Here is a 16,318-nt window from a genome sequence, read left to right as displayed (position 1 = left end):
GCATCTTTTTTGGTTTTGTCCAAAATTACATAGCTTTTGTTCGTTCCTTTTCTAGTGGTTTTTATCTGTCTTTATCACTCTGTTCTGTCGCTACATAGCACTTTGAAAAACTTGCAACATATGCAAAGCTCTAACTCTATGCATGAGAATTGTTAAGAGGTTTATTCTAAAACTCTAGAAGTTCCATTTAGCCTCCAAGACCTGACTGACTGAACTCATAAGCATTCTCCATTTGGAAACACTGAGAAACAAGTTATCCTGTACTGTTCTGGTGTTTTCTGGGATACAAAATCCAGTATTAGATCATATGAATGCCCAATGACGCTTCCTTTATTCAACCACCTTACTTAAGTGTCTTACAGATAAAATGATCAGCTGTACAGCTGAGCAGGTACACATTTTTCAGGTACAATGTGTATCTGAACAATGTGTTCAGGTACACATAAAATCTATGTTAAAAGTCTTAATGTCCTTTGATATAATTGAACTTAAAAATCTTTTTAAAAATGTGTAAAAAAAAATCATGTGACCCTTTTGCTTCAATATGTTTTCAATTATTACTAAGATAAGGACATTTGAGAAAAAAAAAAAAAACAACAACAACAACAAAAAAACACTGGCGACTCCAGCAAATGAATGTTCTTCAAAAAGCTGATACATAAAACAGGAAACATTGTCTTAGCCTTTGAACTGAAACATTATTCAGATGAAAAAGGAAATAAAAACAGGTTTGGGAATACCCAGAATGTTAGCTCTTGTTATGGCCAAACTTCCGGAGAGAGTAGGTAATGCTACAAAACTTTCCCTCAATTATCAACAGCTACAGACTCTTTTTAAAGTACCACTGAGAATTGTATAAAGCAAAAACAAATGTAAAATTAAATAGCATATATCCAGGATGTGCCCCGCCTCTCGCCCGGAATACAGCTGGAGATAGGCACCAGAAACAAACAGTAAATAATGACTATACAAACATTTGAAATCCTTTTTGTCATTTACTTTTATGGCATTTGAAAACTAAGAATAAAGATGATAGATGATATTCAGTATTAAATATTGAAGCATTCTTTTTGTCACTGGAATTTTATAAACAAAAACAGCTAGAATAAAGATTTTGTTTTAGATCTTAATACTTTTAATTAGATCAAAGTTAGAGCTTATATGGAAGTTGCCCAACAGACATAATTTGATTGGTTTCTTACACTCCCTTCATACATTTGCATCCTTACACATGCAACATATCCTGGTAAGAGTTTTACCAAAATGTCGTCATGTCAGTATTTCAGCAAACAGCTGTAGCTACATATGCTCATCACAGACGGGAGAATATGTCCAGTGCGTCTTTACCCATCATAAACAGATGAGCCAACGTTGTGAAGCGCATTCAGGATGTCTGGTTTCAAGTTTCAGCAGCTCTCATCCTGACTGGCAGTGCAGCTGAGTGGAGGGTTGGGGCACAGCACGGGGTTGGTGTTGTTAGAGGAGAAGGATGAAGGGGAAGAAGACAGCTGGTCATTAGTTGGCAGGCTGTCCTGGCTGTGGAGGACATTACAGGTTCGTCTGAGCCGAGGTCTCAGCCGGTCTCTGATTTCACCACCACCGACATCCCTTTGGTCCAGCAGGAAGGTGAGGGACTCTGCGATGTGTTTCAGTGTTTGATCCATGTGTGTTATCTGTGAGATTTTCAAAAAATATCGATAAAATGAAACATTTTGAACTAGATGGGTTGTTTTTGTTTCCATCAAAAGATTAAATTCAAGCGTCATGGGAATAAATTCCACATAAGTTTATTGCCAGAATGATATGCCAGTATGCAACATCAACAGTTTTATGGTTAAATTAATTCATAAATGAATGATTTAATTTATAATTAAGTCAAAAGTGTGTCTAATTTATCAAAAGGTTGACTTAGAAGTCAAATTATAAAGAAATAACACACTATGTTTGATATATATTCAATTACATTATCTAAGTATCAATAAAGCTTAAAATTATGGATCACACAATATTCTTCAAACAATTTTTGTCTACATTGTGTTAGAGAAAAATATTAAATACAGAACATAAGTCTGGTAATAATAACAAGAATCTTCATATCTTAAGGAATTCTAGAAAAATCTGATTTATGAATTATTTGACATGTATTACTGAAGTGAAACACACATTTCATATTTTATTATGACGGATGAAGGGAGGGGAAATAAAACAACCGTTTTCATATCCAAAACCACTTTAATTGTGTTTAACATTTAATAAGTTAACTGTGTTCTCAAATTTCTGTCAAAAAGTTGTTTGTTCATAAAAGCTCACAACCTATGAATACACAATGAATATTGTCTGATTTAAATATAAGACTTTTATCTTAAAACAATAACTAAAAGATGTGCAAACCACTTGAAGTAAAAGGAGGGTTGTAAATTTCTACTAACATTACACAGTTCCTACCTTGTCCTCCATCCTGTTGAGCCTTGATCCAATTGAGTTGTTTCCTTTATCTCTGGCGCGGTCTTCAAGGTTGACATTAGGCAATGAAATGTAAAAACATAAATAAATAAAAGAGACTATTAAGTGAAATGTTTTTTTTTTCACAGTTAATATCATTCATTTTCAGGTAGAAGTGTAGTGATTTATTACCTGAACCCATCTGGAACAAAGTCATTTTCCCCAAAGACTGATCTAGTCTGAGAGAAACAATAGAGAGCTAACGTCAGAAGAATATTTATAGATTCCCTCTGTGTTTCCTCTGTCACCCTCACACTTTTTTGTGTTCCAAGATATTTTCAGGAAGGATTGTTTTTCTTGATATGCTTGCAAAAAGATATACATCATAAACACAATTCATTACTCAAGGGAACTAATTAATTTAAGCTCATTTTACTTAAAGAGGATACCTTCTCTGAAGCTCCTTGATCCGCACCATAAGGTTGAGGTGACCCTGAGAGTACTGTTCAATCACATCTCGCACATCATACGGCTTGCGAGCTTGCTAAAGAAAACAAAAAAAGGAAACATTGATTAAATGACATTTAAAACCTATACAGGTTGATAAGTTTGATTTCTTTTTTTTTTTTTTTTTTTTCAAAAAGCACTGTAAATGTTGTAGTCTTTTTTGCTGCTGAGACTGGAGTGCATTTATTGCGTTGGGGACATTTACAGCCCACACACTAAAGATTAATTCTGTACACACATCACTTTTTTTCTTTTCTTTTTTATCAGTTTTGCTTTTAATTGGCCAGTGTGGACGAAACCCTGTAAGAGCTCATTTATAGTTTGCTGCAGATGAGTTCTTGTGATCAGAAAAATGCTGGTCATTGCTGTTTGATGTGTGGGCCCTGAAAACTGCTCACACAACTACATTGGTAATAGGGTTTTAAGTACTAAGATACAATAATGTGTTTGTTGCGTTGCAAAATTATGTCGAATACATGGAAGCAGTTTTATTTAATTCAACTCTGCTTCTGAGAAATAAGGTTTTACAATAAACCAGGTAAATCACTAGTTTTGAGTTCTTATATTTCAAACTGATGCGATTTACAGTTATCTCAACATACACTCTAAGCTCTTTTTTAATGCCAATCAAGTATGAGTATGAAGCATTCACAAAGTAGTTTATTTTGTGAACACTGCATTTAGATACTTTTGATGAGCACCTTAATAATCTTTGTAAACTGAAGTTAGAAAAACAGATTCCTAATTGGTCAGCAACTGATGTTTTTCCAGCATTAGTTGACCTGAACTCAGTTCATGGCAATGATCCTAACACTTTTATTCCATCATTTCATCACAAGTGCTGCTCTAAATTAGACCTAATGGCTCTGGTTAATCGGTTATCAAAAAAACAGTTATTTAAAAAAATATATTTCTAGTTTTAAGAAGAACATGTGTTAAAGCTAAATTACAGAGTAGATTTTATAATTTTCACTTTGGAGAACTTATAATACCTCTTTCAATAAGGTTATATATTTTGGTTCCTAATCATTTACATCCTTCACAGTTGTAAAGTTTTAAGACATCATCATTATTCTAAAAGACATGAAACCCTCTTTATATTCTCCAGATCTCTGTTTTTAATCTGGTTGGCTCCTGCATAAGGGATATTATCATCCAGTGCTTGTTTTGTCTCACACTACTTTTGGATTTCTTTTTACGTGTGTCAACAAAAAGCCCTTGAAAACATTCTGCTGGTTCAAATCTCTACTGCAATAACAAACAAAACAACCCACATCTCTCCTGTTTTTGTTTTTTACACTTGTCATCTGTTCATTTAAGAATTATTTAAGAAAGATTGTATCTTTCAGGATCATGCATGGACAACACCTTTTCTATATTATTGAATAAAGTCATGCTTTTACTTCAGTCCTTGGGTCCTAAATGCAAAATCTACTCGTAATCTCAAAGACCAGGTTTAAAAGTCACTGACATTGCTCTTTCCATACTGTTGCCCTTCCCATATTCTAATTCCCATATTCCCATATTCTAATTCCCTTCCCATATTCATATTCTAATTCAGCTTGGACTATTTTAACATAGCTGCTGAAAATATTATTTTTCAAACAATAAACTAAAATAGGCCTTTTGGAAATATTACAATGCTTTTTAGACCTATTTTGATTAAAACAAAACAAAAAATATATATAAAGATACAAAGAATTAAAAAGAAACATAGTATAGTAATTGAAAAAAATATGCTCTTACCTGAAAATTTCTCTTAGCCACAAAATAACGCATTTTCTGTATGACACGGATGGCTTTTCGGTGCGACTCCGTCAATCTGTGACAACATGTTTTAAAAAATGTTTAGCTTCTTTGTTCTGATATTTCAACACACCTTGTGAGTGGATGCATCACACAAAGAGTTCCTGAACAAAACATTAAATTAAAGCAGCATCCTCTGTGCTTTTCCTTTGATTTTTCTTGAGGGAAATGGGTATCAGAAAAAAAAAAAAAAAGAACATTATGCCAAAATTCATCAGGTTAGAGAAAAATATCAAGCATGCTCTTCTTCCCTATACAGTCTACATCAAAGCTTCTCCCTCATTACCTTGCTTCCTTTTGGTGTTACCAAGGTGATGAACAGTGACAACAAAGGCAGGTGAAAAATAGTAAAAAGCCCAGAGTTATTGTGAGGCAGTTAGCCCGCATTATTAGGTTGTGGGAATTATTGAAACACTGTTACTTATCAGTGTTCATTACTCTGTAAAAGCAGTGAGTTAGGACGTGTGGTGGGAGAGCTGCATGTTTTGTTGAATTGTATTTGCTATAGAACAAGGTCTTTAAGAGCTTCATTATGGACTTTTAAAAGGCTGGATTTTTGCATTTGGCTATCATAACATTTGGTCAAATTAACATGGTGAACTGTCAATAATTTAATCTTTGAGCTATTATAGAAACCATTTCCATCATAAAAAGGAATATGGGTTATTGATATAATGAAAGCCCAGGCAGTGAATCCAATTTTCTATTAATTTAGTAGGCAGATATTGAAATGCTTTCAAAGTGCTGTCTGAATAGTAAAGGCATTTCTTTCTAATGAATGTTGTGATATGAACTTATTAAGCCAAGATTAAGAACATTGTCTTCCTTATAGAAATAGTTCAACATTGTGTTCAATAGATTTCCACAAACTTGCAGAGATTATGTTATTGATGGCCTAAAACATCTTATTCTTGTGATAAGATGTTTTAAATGAAAATGAAATAAGAACTAATTTCTTTGTATTTATTTCATGTCTGACAACAGATCATGAGTTGTTTTTTTCTGTAAATACCCTCCTACCTCCCGCAGTCAAATCAACTTCAGTCATTAGAGTTAATCTTATATGTTGAGGTCTAATGGAATACTCAATTTTAAAAGTGTATATTTGTTGATCAATGATACTTTTTTTTTAGCAAATTACATAGATTATTTTTAAACATATAAAAGGTATATGTTTAATGGCAACTAGGGATATACAATCATGATAAGTGCTTAGTCTTCACTAAAATGAAAATATGAAATAATATTTCATACAATGCTTCTTGAGAACAATTGGAATGCTAGGTATACGCCAAAGTAGAATAAGCATCAAATACTTCTGCATCTTTTATTATTTAGGTTATAAATGTAGCATCTAACTCTGACAATCAGTATCACACCACAAACAAGCTGTAGTGCATGGAAATGGTTCATATATGTGGAATTCTGATATGTCAGGACATAAAAGGTTGTTTTAACCTTTATGTTATTGTCTCTTTTTTTTAATTTCTTTAAATTTAAAGATCAACTGAGTATCTGGGAAACTGCTCATTTCTCTCAGCGAAAGAGAAAGAGTTCCCTCAGGTGGTCCAGATTATTAACAGATTTGATCACAAATGTCATCAGTTTGGCTTTCAGTTTCAAGCTTCTGGTATTCAAAGGTAAGTGAAGGATCTGCAAATAGTGTGAGAATAATCAAAAATTATTGTGTCACTGTTGGCACACAAAACACACAGACATATCAGTTCTGTATGAGTGGCACATATGTGCCATATAGATTATTTGAGAGAGCTGTGGTGCTCATGCGACAACAGTTTTTGACTTGTCTAAAAAATTCACAGCAACCTGGCTTATCTAGTGATCAAGCGATGTCTGCTAGTGTCAAATGCCTAAGAGAGATGCTGGAGCCTTAGATTCCTATGACATTGTGTCTTCTTCAGCATTGGAGCAAACAAGGCAGATATACAATAGTTTGACAAGAATGTTACAGTACATCACTCGGGGCAACAGTTATGGATACATCTTCCTTTTGCTTACTTAGATAAAAAGAAAACGGGGATTTATCTATAGGCTATGCTTCACACAACACAGGCTTTTGATCATGATGCCGTAGTTCATGAGATCAAAAACTGAATCTCTTTCATCTTTTTCAAGGAACAATGAAAGAGGGTAAACTAAATTACTGCAGATGGAATGAAAAGGCAAGGCTTTATAACTACAACAAGAAAGTTGAAACAACAACAAGAAAGTTGAAACATCCACAGAATTAAACATTGACTGAATTAAACATTGATTCACTGAACATTGTCAAAACTCAGTCACATTTACCTCCCAAGACCACAATAAAATAAAGTATCAAAAAGCTAGAAGAACAACAGTCATGTTGTGGTTACAACATGACTGTTGTAACCACATCTGAGAAAAATGCAAAGTCCCCCTGAACATTATATATGTGTATGTTTCATATTGTAGTCTTGTAAGAAGATCATAAAAAGCTTTGTTTTAAACATTGCAAATACAGACAATAAAAATATTAATGTGAAATAATACAACAACTTCTACTATAATAATAGTAATAATTAGATCCCTATGACATTGGAATCTCATATGAATCTAACAAGTAATTAGATTATGTGTTATAATTTTACTTCTTGCACTTTTCTTACTTCAAGTTATTTTACATTGAGTATATGTTGGTGTATTTTTGTTTTGTTTCTAGAAAATAAATGTCAAAGTTCTCAGTAGCTCAGGAATCTTTAATTTTTAAATAATGATATAATGTAATATTAACTGTAATAAATGTGATTCCATTTTAGATCAATGCATTTCAAGTATCCTTGACATTTCAGTAACAGATTTGGCAAAGCGTTTCTTCCTCTTATGTACTCAGCTTACACAATATGGACATTTTGGAAATGTATTTTGGAACTAAAAAGAACCCAATAAGAATTTCTTTTTCACTGTGTTCTCTCACCACAATTACTAGAAATAGTAGTTTGCCTCATAACGATTCAATTTAGCATGGGATTTGATGTGGCGTTGCTCTGTGAGAACAGCTGGTTACGTATTTTGGAGCCAGCAGAGCACAGAGTTATCGTGCCAACAACACGGCTGCGTGCAGTTCTCACTCTGCATCATTACACCACCATTTAGAATGTGAATCCCACGGGTCAGAACTGTCGCTCCATTTGTTTCATTTACGGTGCATCTACATTATACTGCCTTTACTTAACACTCACTTCCTTATATCAGTGTCAGACTCTAGCTGTGTAAGTGTCTCAGAAAACACAAGGGATTCTCTCTAGCACACAATCATGAGCCCTTTGGGGTTGGCATAATGCAAAGGTTAATTACAAATAGCATAAAAAATAAAATACAAGCAGACCATCTTTTGTCAGTTCATGCTTAAGATTCACTCACACATAAACACTGATTAACACTGTTGCAATGTTAATACAATAACATTGCAACAGAGTGATGGCAACTCACTGTGATACTGTGATGGCTGGAGCCAAATCACTTTCTCGCTCAAACTCCAGCTCTAGGTCATCAGCAAAGCTGCAATTTCTTGGGAGTGGAATGGAAGACTGGGTATCCATAAGACTGGGACCTCTTTTTACTGTAAATTCACAAAAACCAAGTAATTTTTTTAATGGGGCAACATCTTCTGTGCTAGATTTGGTTAGCTTTGAAAGCAGATCAGACATTTTATATATATTTTTCAGTATTTTTTATATCTGTTAAGAGATCTTTATATGATGTGCTACTTGAAATGACAAAAAATTGGTTTGTATTTGCAAAAAAAGGTACATAAATGCAACAAGGACAAAAATGAAAGACAAAGAAAAACATTTACAGCACATTTGTAAAATCCCAAATGATCTGGGGATGGGACCTGTTCATTGTGGCAAAATTATGACTCCATGTGACCTTGTGTATTTCGAGCGGAGCTCCGCTTTGCATTATTCCAGAACTGTCAGTCAGGAATAAGATCTAATTCAAAAAGCAAAACAAGGCAGCAACAAGTCTAACCTCTGTTTGCCTTACACTCTTGTCACACTAATGCATATCTCTCTTGCGTTTCAATGACATAGGAGGTTCCTATCTTTTAGAAACAATAAATCACCTCGATAATGCCTTTATTTAGCCAGAAAGATCTCGGCATTTCAAAAGAGGAAGTCCTGGACATAAATTAAAACAATTTCAGTGAGGACCAAAAACAACTTTCCAGCTTTGCGTCCCTACAGTTTCAACATTATAGCACACAATCTTTTCACCAGCTAAGTAAAAAAAATAATTATGTTTTTGTCAATGTAGAAAAATTTTAAACTCTGAGAAGTATGTATATATATATATATATATATATATATATATATATATATATATATATATATATATATATATATATATATATATATATATATATTAGATGTGATCCTGCTTAAGAATTTATGCAAACGGTTCTCGAATCAAAAATAACATTATTTGATCTCGTTCTATGCTATGCAGACTCTCTGTTTGCATGAATAAATATTCATTCCCTATAGAAAGCAGATATTGAAAATGAGCTGCAACTGACACACCAACTTTCTGATTAATACCGCTCCAAATTATTTGTGAGGCCCCACATAAGCTGTCTCAGTTCCATTAAACTTGCATCTTAAAAAAATGATCAAGTATGGAAAAATATAGAAATATATATAGCAACATAGTGTAATTTGGCATCTGCTGAATCAGGATGCAGCAATTTATGTACACTTTGCTATTGACATCCCAATATGCATGCAGTATAAAAAACAAGTGCATGCTTTAGATGTAACAACTTTTTGTTCCATAAGATCCATTCTTCTTGTCTGCTCTTCTGCCTTTTTTTTCTGTATTTAAGCTGTTGAGAATTGACAACCTTTTAGCTGACAAGATTTCAGACAGATTTTCAGCTCCACATCTGCATTCAGCATTTTAAGGGAAAAAAATGATCAAAAGGGGTTTGATTTACATTTATAACATATCTGAACAAACTGTAAGAGTTGTCAGTTGTACTGAAGAACCAATTCTGCATATCAATAAGTTTAGAATCCCATCAGTGCGCATCGGTGCTGATCAGTATGTCCTATTATGATATGTAACACTACAGGGAAGTAACAGTCTGTGAAAGCCTGTAATATTACTAATGAAAACAATAACAGTGATCAATAAAAATCTCAAATAATAAAAATAACATACAAAATGTGTTATGTGGGTATAATATTAATATTTTATAGGTACCATTCAAAGAAGGGAAATGCAAGCTTATTTAAAAATGTGCATAATAGGAATTTGTAGCGTTAAAGAAAAGTTTTTCTTTTTGATCTTCTGTTGACTGGTTTTCTCAGTAATTGGATTTTTTGACTGGATCTGCTGGGGATACTTTATTGTTCTGGACTTTTCCTCAGGGTTCTTCCAGAATGGTTGTGTGTAGGAACTAGTCTGGCATATCAAATGAGGTATTTGATGGAGTATGATGGGATATGATATCATATATCCTATCAAGATATCTAGGTTCTGTTAATTAAAATCTGTCCTAATTTATGAATATTTCGCACTAAGTTGGATGCACTGTTCTACTGTTTGTTCTTAATCTTAAGAATAAACCTGATGTTATAGAAAGTGGAAAGCATTTTTATTCCCCACATACCATCTACTATATAGCATGAAATATTGCTGGAAATTAATCTTTTTCACCTCATATAGATCTCATTTGAAAGAAGAAGTCATTGAGAGCTGCACACGTACAGCTAATTCAATAACAAAATATGATAAATATTAGCTCAATTAATCTGTTGATTTAGACACCAAAAATTTCCCAAATACCAGCACAAAATACAAGTGTGTAATATTTAAAGTAACTTATTGGAAGAAAAAACAAATTTAACAGTGACTATGCTTAACTGTGTAAAAACCATGTTTGTATGATGCCTTCACTCTCCTTGGCCTTTTGCTATGCTGCACCACATCTATGCAGCAGCCCAGAAGGAAAAAAAAAAACTATACACACACACACACACACCCACCCACACACACACACACACACACACACACACACACACACACACACACACGCACACACACCCACACACACACACACACACACACACCACACACACACACACCCCACACACACACACACAAACAAATACTGACTCTTAAGTGGTTCTTTCTATTTCTTTCCTTTTTCTGCATGTTTCACGGCCGCCACAGTTCGGGAGTAGGTGGACGGCATTCAGCTACTTTCAATTTCCCGTTTGCACTCTGAGATGACAGCAAATTATGCATACTAGACCTTATGTGAACCTCAGTATTCCGATCAAAAGCTTATCTGCAAATAGTCATTAAGGAAATTTTTTCAGCAAAAAACTATATTAATTTTATGCACTATTTTTTGTCTTTTCCAGTAATTTAATTTAGAATGTAAAATTCTAGAAATGTTTGAAGTCAAAGAGTAAACAACAAAGTCATTTTTTAAGCTTATTTTCCTCCTAAACACTAAGCCTGTCAGTATGTCTTAAGGGTTCAGTACTTATGAGAAACCCTACTGAGAGTAAATTATGTCTTTCTCTTTGATGAAGCCTAACATATAACAGTTTTATCACAATAATTGGTCATATGGGCTTGTCATTTTTGTGGGAAATATAAACACAAAATAATTAGTTAAGTATTAATTAATGCAGAGCTCTGACTGTTGCTAAGGAAGGCTGGAAAGAAACACATTGATTATTCAACTAAGAGCAACCACACCAGTTAGAGAAGTGTGACACAACAGGTTCATGATTTTGATGTGTGAAGAATAAAATTGTGTGAAGTGTCTTTGCTTTAGCTGGGTTTGAAATGGAAAGGTCCTAATTGTGCTGAAAGCTAAAAAAAAAATAACTTAACATGCTCTTTTCTCTTGACAAGCAGATTTTTATTCTCATTTACAGAGTCAAGAAAAATGCATCATCTGCTTTTTAAGAGGTTGTTTTAAGACATGGAGAGTTTTTTTAAATTATCCTAAGAAATAAAGACAAACATTCAGTTATGGGTCAAATGAACCCACCGACCCATGTCTCCACAGAGATGTCACTGATGATGATGAATGTGAAAGGAAATGCAAAAAGTTACCTGGGGGTGATGAGCTGAACTGCAGCGATGACAAAGATGTCCATGACTGCTGGCGGTCTAAGGCACATAGACATGAGTATAACTGCAACTGTATTCCTTAAAAATACAGTATTTGCAACACTTCTATTTTTCTATTAGTGGTATAAATAAGAAAAGGGAAAGCAGTCAAAGCCAAAAGAAGAGGACACATGCAGTCCATAGACACTAACAGCAGCTTACCACATCCTTCAATTGGCTGGCTTCCTACCAAATACACAAATATAACAGCAGGAGTGTGAAGAAACACAAAAGTAAGAGAATGGAACAGTAAGAACTACATTTAGCAAAAAATCAAGTGATACAGACAAAGGAAAATAGGTGCCTCAATTCTCTTTACAGTTATGTAAATAAAAGAAAATGTATACCAATGATAAAATAAATTTTTCATCAGAATTTCCTGAACCAAATTCTACACCAAAATAACCTTAGATGGAAATATTAATGAGGTAAATATAAACAGAATATATTACTGCAGCAAGCTAATAAAATATAAAGTCTCATCATTTACTGCTTTATTGATATAATCTTTTGAATTGAGCACTAGTTTGATATCTTGACAACTGACAGAATGTGAAATTACAGATATCTATGTTGCTATTAAATAAAAAAGTCTATTTTTAAGTACCCTAAAAGGGTACTGCTAGAAGATAGCCATGGGGAACTGATGCACATGTCATCATCCAATCAGCATCCATCCATCCAGCAGTGGTAATTTAGAAAATGCATTAAAGTTAAAAGCAGCACACTATAGATGTTAGACATAAAGCCTGACCTCTTGCATCAATTTGGCTTCTTATCAAAGACACTAATTCACTGTGAACATTCAGCCAGCATATACATCTGTACAACAGGGAATATTCAATTCTACTGTTTCACAGAGAACTGAGTGCAAAGCAAAAACCATTTGCAGTTTCACGCCGGTGTTGGTACCGCAGTCAGACATCTAAGCAGCTTTTCATGTTAGCGCCTGGTATAAAAGAAAAAGGTCACTAGCTAGGCACCACAAAGAGCATCATGCAATTAGGTGTTACATGCTACGGACGTGCTAAAAGTATCCATATTTATCTGCTTTTGAAACAGACAGTCCCCTCTAATATCTTATTTTATTCCTCTGTGAAGAGACCCATCCATTAATTCCTTTATGTGGGTTTGTGAATAATAAAGGTAATGTTTCCCTTTTTCCTTTTAGATCTTTTTAAGAGAGAGAAGAAATTCTTCAAAACATGATAACGTCCATCCGTACATCTGTTACATAATCAAAGAACTGGAAAAAAAATCACTTCAAAAGGTCATTCAAAGTGAACAATGTTTAGCGAACTGTCTCAAACTTTGTTCATCTTTTAAAACTGCTTGAGCTACAAAAAAACAGCAGAAATAAAGAAATCCAAAATTCAATGTCAAAGAGGAATGGGGAAAACATTTCACTTTCAAAACTGTAGCAAATGGAATTTGGTTAGTGTCTAAATGCCAAAAATGATGTTTACAAAAAAGAGATGATGAAATTCAGATGCAAACATGACTCTCCGGTGAAAGGGAGACTACAAAATAAAACATTAGTGTTTGTGTATGAAAGACATGTCATATGAAGTGTAAATTATATAAGAAAAAATAATATTTGTATATGAAAACTGTTCTTTTTCATATTATACAATTTATGTAGCATTTTTTGACAAATCATTTAATGGAATAGCATAAAGAAGTAAAACTATTTCTGTAGCAGATTTAAGCCTAGTAGGGTCATTGTGGAACTTAAATATATCCTAACTACACCACAGTGAAGGCAGGGTACACTGACAGAGGCATTGTAATATGCACACATCTATTAAAATTGCCTGTCTAGTGATGTAAAAATATAACCAAGATGTGGGAAAATGTGCTATGATCTATTAACACCAAGTTTGGACTTTTTGACCGTATTTATTTTATTATTATTATTATTATTATTATTTTTATGTTTGAACACAATTTACACCAAGAAAACCCCATGAAGCATGACGGTTTGCAGCATAATTTTTTAGGGCTATTTTGTTCATATGCAACTGGGTCTTCAGTCGCTATGGAGGGAATTATGAACAATTTCAAATACCATTCAATGTTGGCACATATACCTAAATGTAGTTTTATTTTTTTTATCAATAAGTTGAACATTTTAAACAAATCATATGTGTACGGTTCCATAAATTATGTTTAGCAATATTATTTGGGCTCTTCTTACTATAATAATTATCTGAGGATCAGATAATTAATTTGAGTATTAATTTGAATATCCCTAAGAACATAAAAGCAGATCTCAGTAATTTATAATTTACAAAAGTCATAAATCATCTGCATTGTTGTTTGAATATAACTACAATTGAATTTATATTATTTGACAAAACTTAAGGTGTCCAGTAGTAAATTGTCTGAAGTAAATATTCAACATTCTAAACTTGAATAGGGGTCCAACAATATTTTTCACACTGTGATGTAACCTTTATGTTTTCTATGTCCTGTTGTAGTACCTGTGCCAACAGTGCTGTAAACATCTGAACTTAGCTCCCTTCCGCTGTCAAACACAGAGTCACAAGTGATGCTGGGGACAGTGGGAGAAGTTGGACCATTGTCCTTGTCAGTACTCTTCAGCTTCCTCCTCATCTTCACCTGCACAAATAAAACATGTGTTTCTCTGACATTTAAATGACATAACTCCAAAACAAAGTTGACCTTGTGTCAAAAAATAAGCTATTTTGTCATGTTGCTTATGTATTGGTGACTGTTTTGACTCCTGGAACAAAATACTCCCCACAGTAGTAACATAAAAAAATAAAATTGAATAATATATATATAAAACATTTATAAATATAAATGTGTATATATGTGTATATATAAAACATTTTTTTGAAGATAAGTCACACCTCTGACTTTTACAGTATCACCTAAAGCAGTTGTAGCCCCCTACCTGTCTCTCTCAGCAGGACATCAATGAAACATGTGAAAATGCTTAATAGCTTAGTCTAATGACAGAAGCTGTAAGTAACACATTCACTGAGTACCCACCCAGGTGCCCCCAGGCAAAAAAAAAAGATTTGTAGAACCAAAGACTTTATGACCCTTCCAGATCTTCTTTTGACACATCAGAGAAATTTTAGTCACAAAGGAAGAAAAAGGAAGAAAAATCATCAGCATTTGGCTTATATGTAAGTATATAGTTGTGAATGTCAAATCATTTTGTAAGACAAAAGCAAAGTATCAAGGCATACATAGACAAGTTTAAGGTTATTGAATACATTGATATCAATAGTTTTCTTCACCTAAATATAAAAAACTATTTTGTATCTATTCATTATATCTCTATCTGACAATAAGAACTGCTTGATGAACTTAAATAATTAATTAAGACAAAAAGCAAAACCAGAACAATCCTATATGGAAACATGTTTTCTCTGTCTTTTTGAAACATTGCTCCCTTACGTGCACCTATCTCAAGAAAAAGAATTAAATGTCACAAGTCATCAGCATAATCCAGTATGACTTTTTTTTAATCCAAGCCACAAGAAATGGAATGTATGACACAGTTTGAAGAGTATCAAGGGATTTGAATTACTCAGTATTTTTATTCAAGCCCCTGAAGTCTATGTAATGTAGTTGGTGATGGTGCTCTACTTGCTGTCCTATTTCTTTATCTTATTTCACAGCATAGAAAATATTCATGAAGTAAAATAAAAAACATTCAGCAAAAAAATAAGAGATACACCTTCACACTTGAACTGGTCTTAATTTACAATCCACAACATTCAAGGGTTATTCCCTTCAAACTAGATTATTTGACTTTGTGTGTCTGAAATTATGGTCAGAAGTGAAGTGGAGTGAAATCCTTAAAATGATTACTAACCGATTTTTTCTGCTTCGGGCTGTATAGAGAGGAGGCAGGAATGTTGGATTTCTTTCTCAAAAACAGCTTGAGTGTAGCAGAATCAAAGTTATCCACTGCAAAACATCTCCACGATGTCTGTAGAGACATGGAAATAGAAATGTATTGGAATGATGGATACACTTCATCCTTGACCGTATTTTGAAAAAGACAGAAAAAGATGGAGGAAAGTTTGCTCTCAGTCATAAAAGTTGGGCTATGAGACCATTCTGTCCCCCAGGTTTTCTGAGGTTTCCTTTGAGGGTTTTTTTAAATACCTGTATGAGACAGGCTGCTGCAGGAATCTGTCTGTTGAAGTGTTTCTGTCTTTGCTTTTGTTGCACCTTCAGGGCAAAGCCAGAGCCTAAAATTCCCTGTGAACAACAACAAAGTGTTTTTTTTGTTGTTGTTTTGCTTATTAATTCCATTTTAATCCCACAAATATGAGCATGAATGTGGGCCAAAACTGAGAAAACATAAAATGTTTATTGGAAAAACATTTCATTTTCCTAGTCATGC

General features: G+C 33.6%; 1 protein-coding gene across 1 annotated transcript in view; it reads right to left on the bottom strand.

The window, feature by feature from the left end:
* Positions 1-641: 641 nt before the first annotated feature.
* kcnq1.1 (potassium voltage-gated channel, KQT-like subfamily, member 1.1) overlaps positions 642-16,318 on the bottom strand; it is a 52,700-nt gene continuing 37,023 nt past the window's right edge. Inside the window, exons 8-18 of the mRNA XM_055036498.1 lie at positions 16,078-16,173; positions 15,782-15,898; positions 14,412-14,550; positions 12,091-12,114; positions 11,872-11,928; positions 8,224-8,353; positions 4,696-4,771; positions 2,892-2,986; positions 2,635-2,681; positions 2,446-2,507; positions 642-1,673 (exon numbers count right to left, since the gene is read on the bottom strand). Of these exons, the coding sequence (XP_054892473.1) occupies positions 1,407-1,673; positions 2,446-2,507; positions 2,635-2,681; positions 2,892-2,986; positions 4,696-4,771; positions 8,224-8,353; positions 11,872-11,928; positions 12,091-12,114; positions 14,412-14,550; positions 15,782-15,898; positions 16,078-16,173 (1,110 nt within the window). The 3' untranslated portion in view covers positions 642-1,406. The remainder of the gene's footprint in view (positions 1,674-2,445; positions 2,508-2,634; positions 2,682-2,891; positions 2,987-4,695; positions 4,772-8,223; positions 8,354-11,871; positions 11,929-12,090; positions 12,115-14,411; positions 14,551-15,781; positions 15,899-16,077; positions 16,174-16,318) is intronic.

This window comes from Poeciliopsis prolifica, unplaced genomic scaffold, assembly GCF_027474105.1.
Source record: "Poeciliopsis prolifica strain line A6 unplaced genomic scaffold, Auburn_PproV2 SCAFFOLD011, whole genome shotgun sequence".
NCBI classification, from domain to species: Eukaryota; Metazoa; Chordata; class Actinopteri; order Cyprinodontiformes; family Poeciliidae; genus Poeciliopsis; species Poeciliopsis prolifica.
This window is presented reverse-complemented; position numbering and strand designations above follow the sequence as displayed.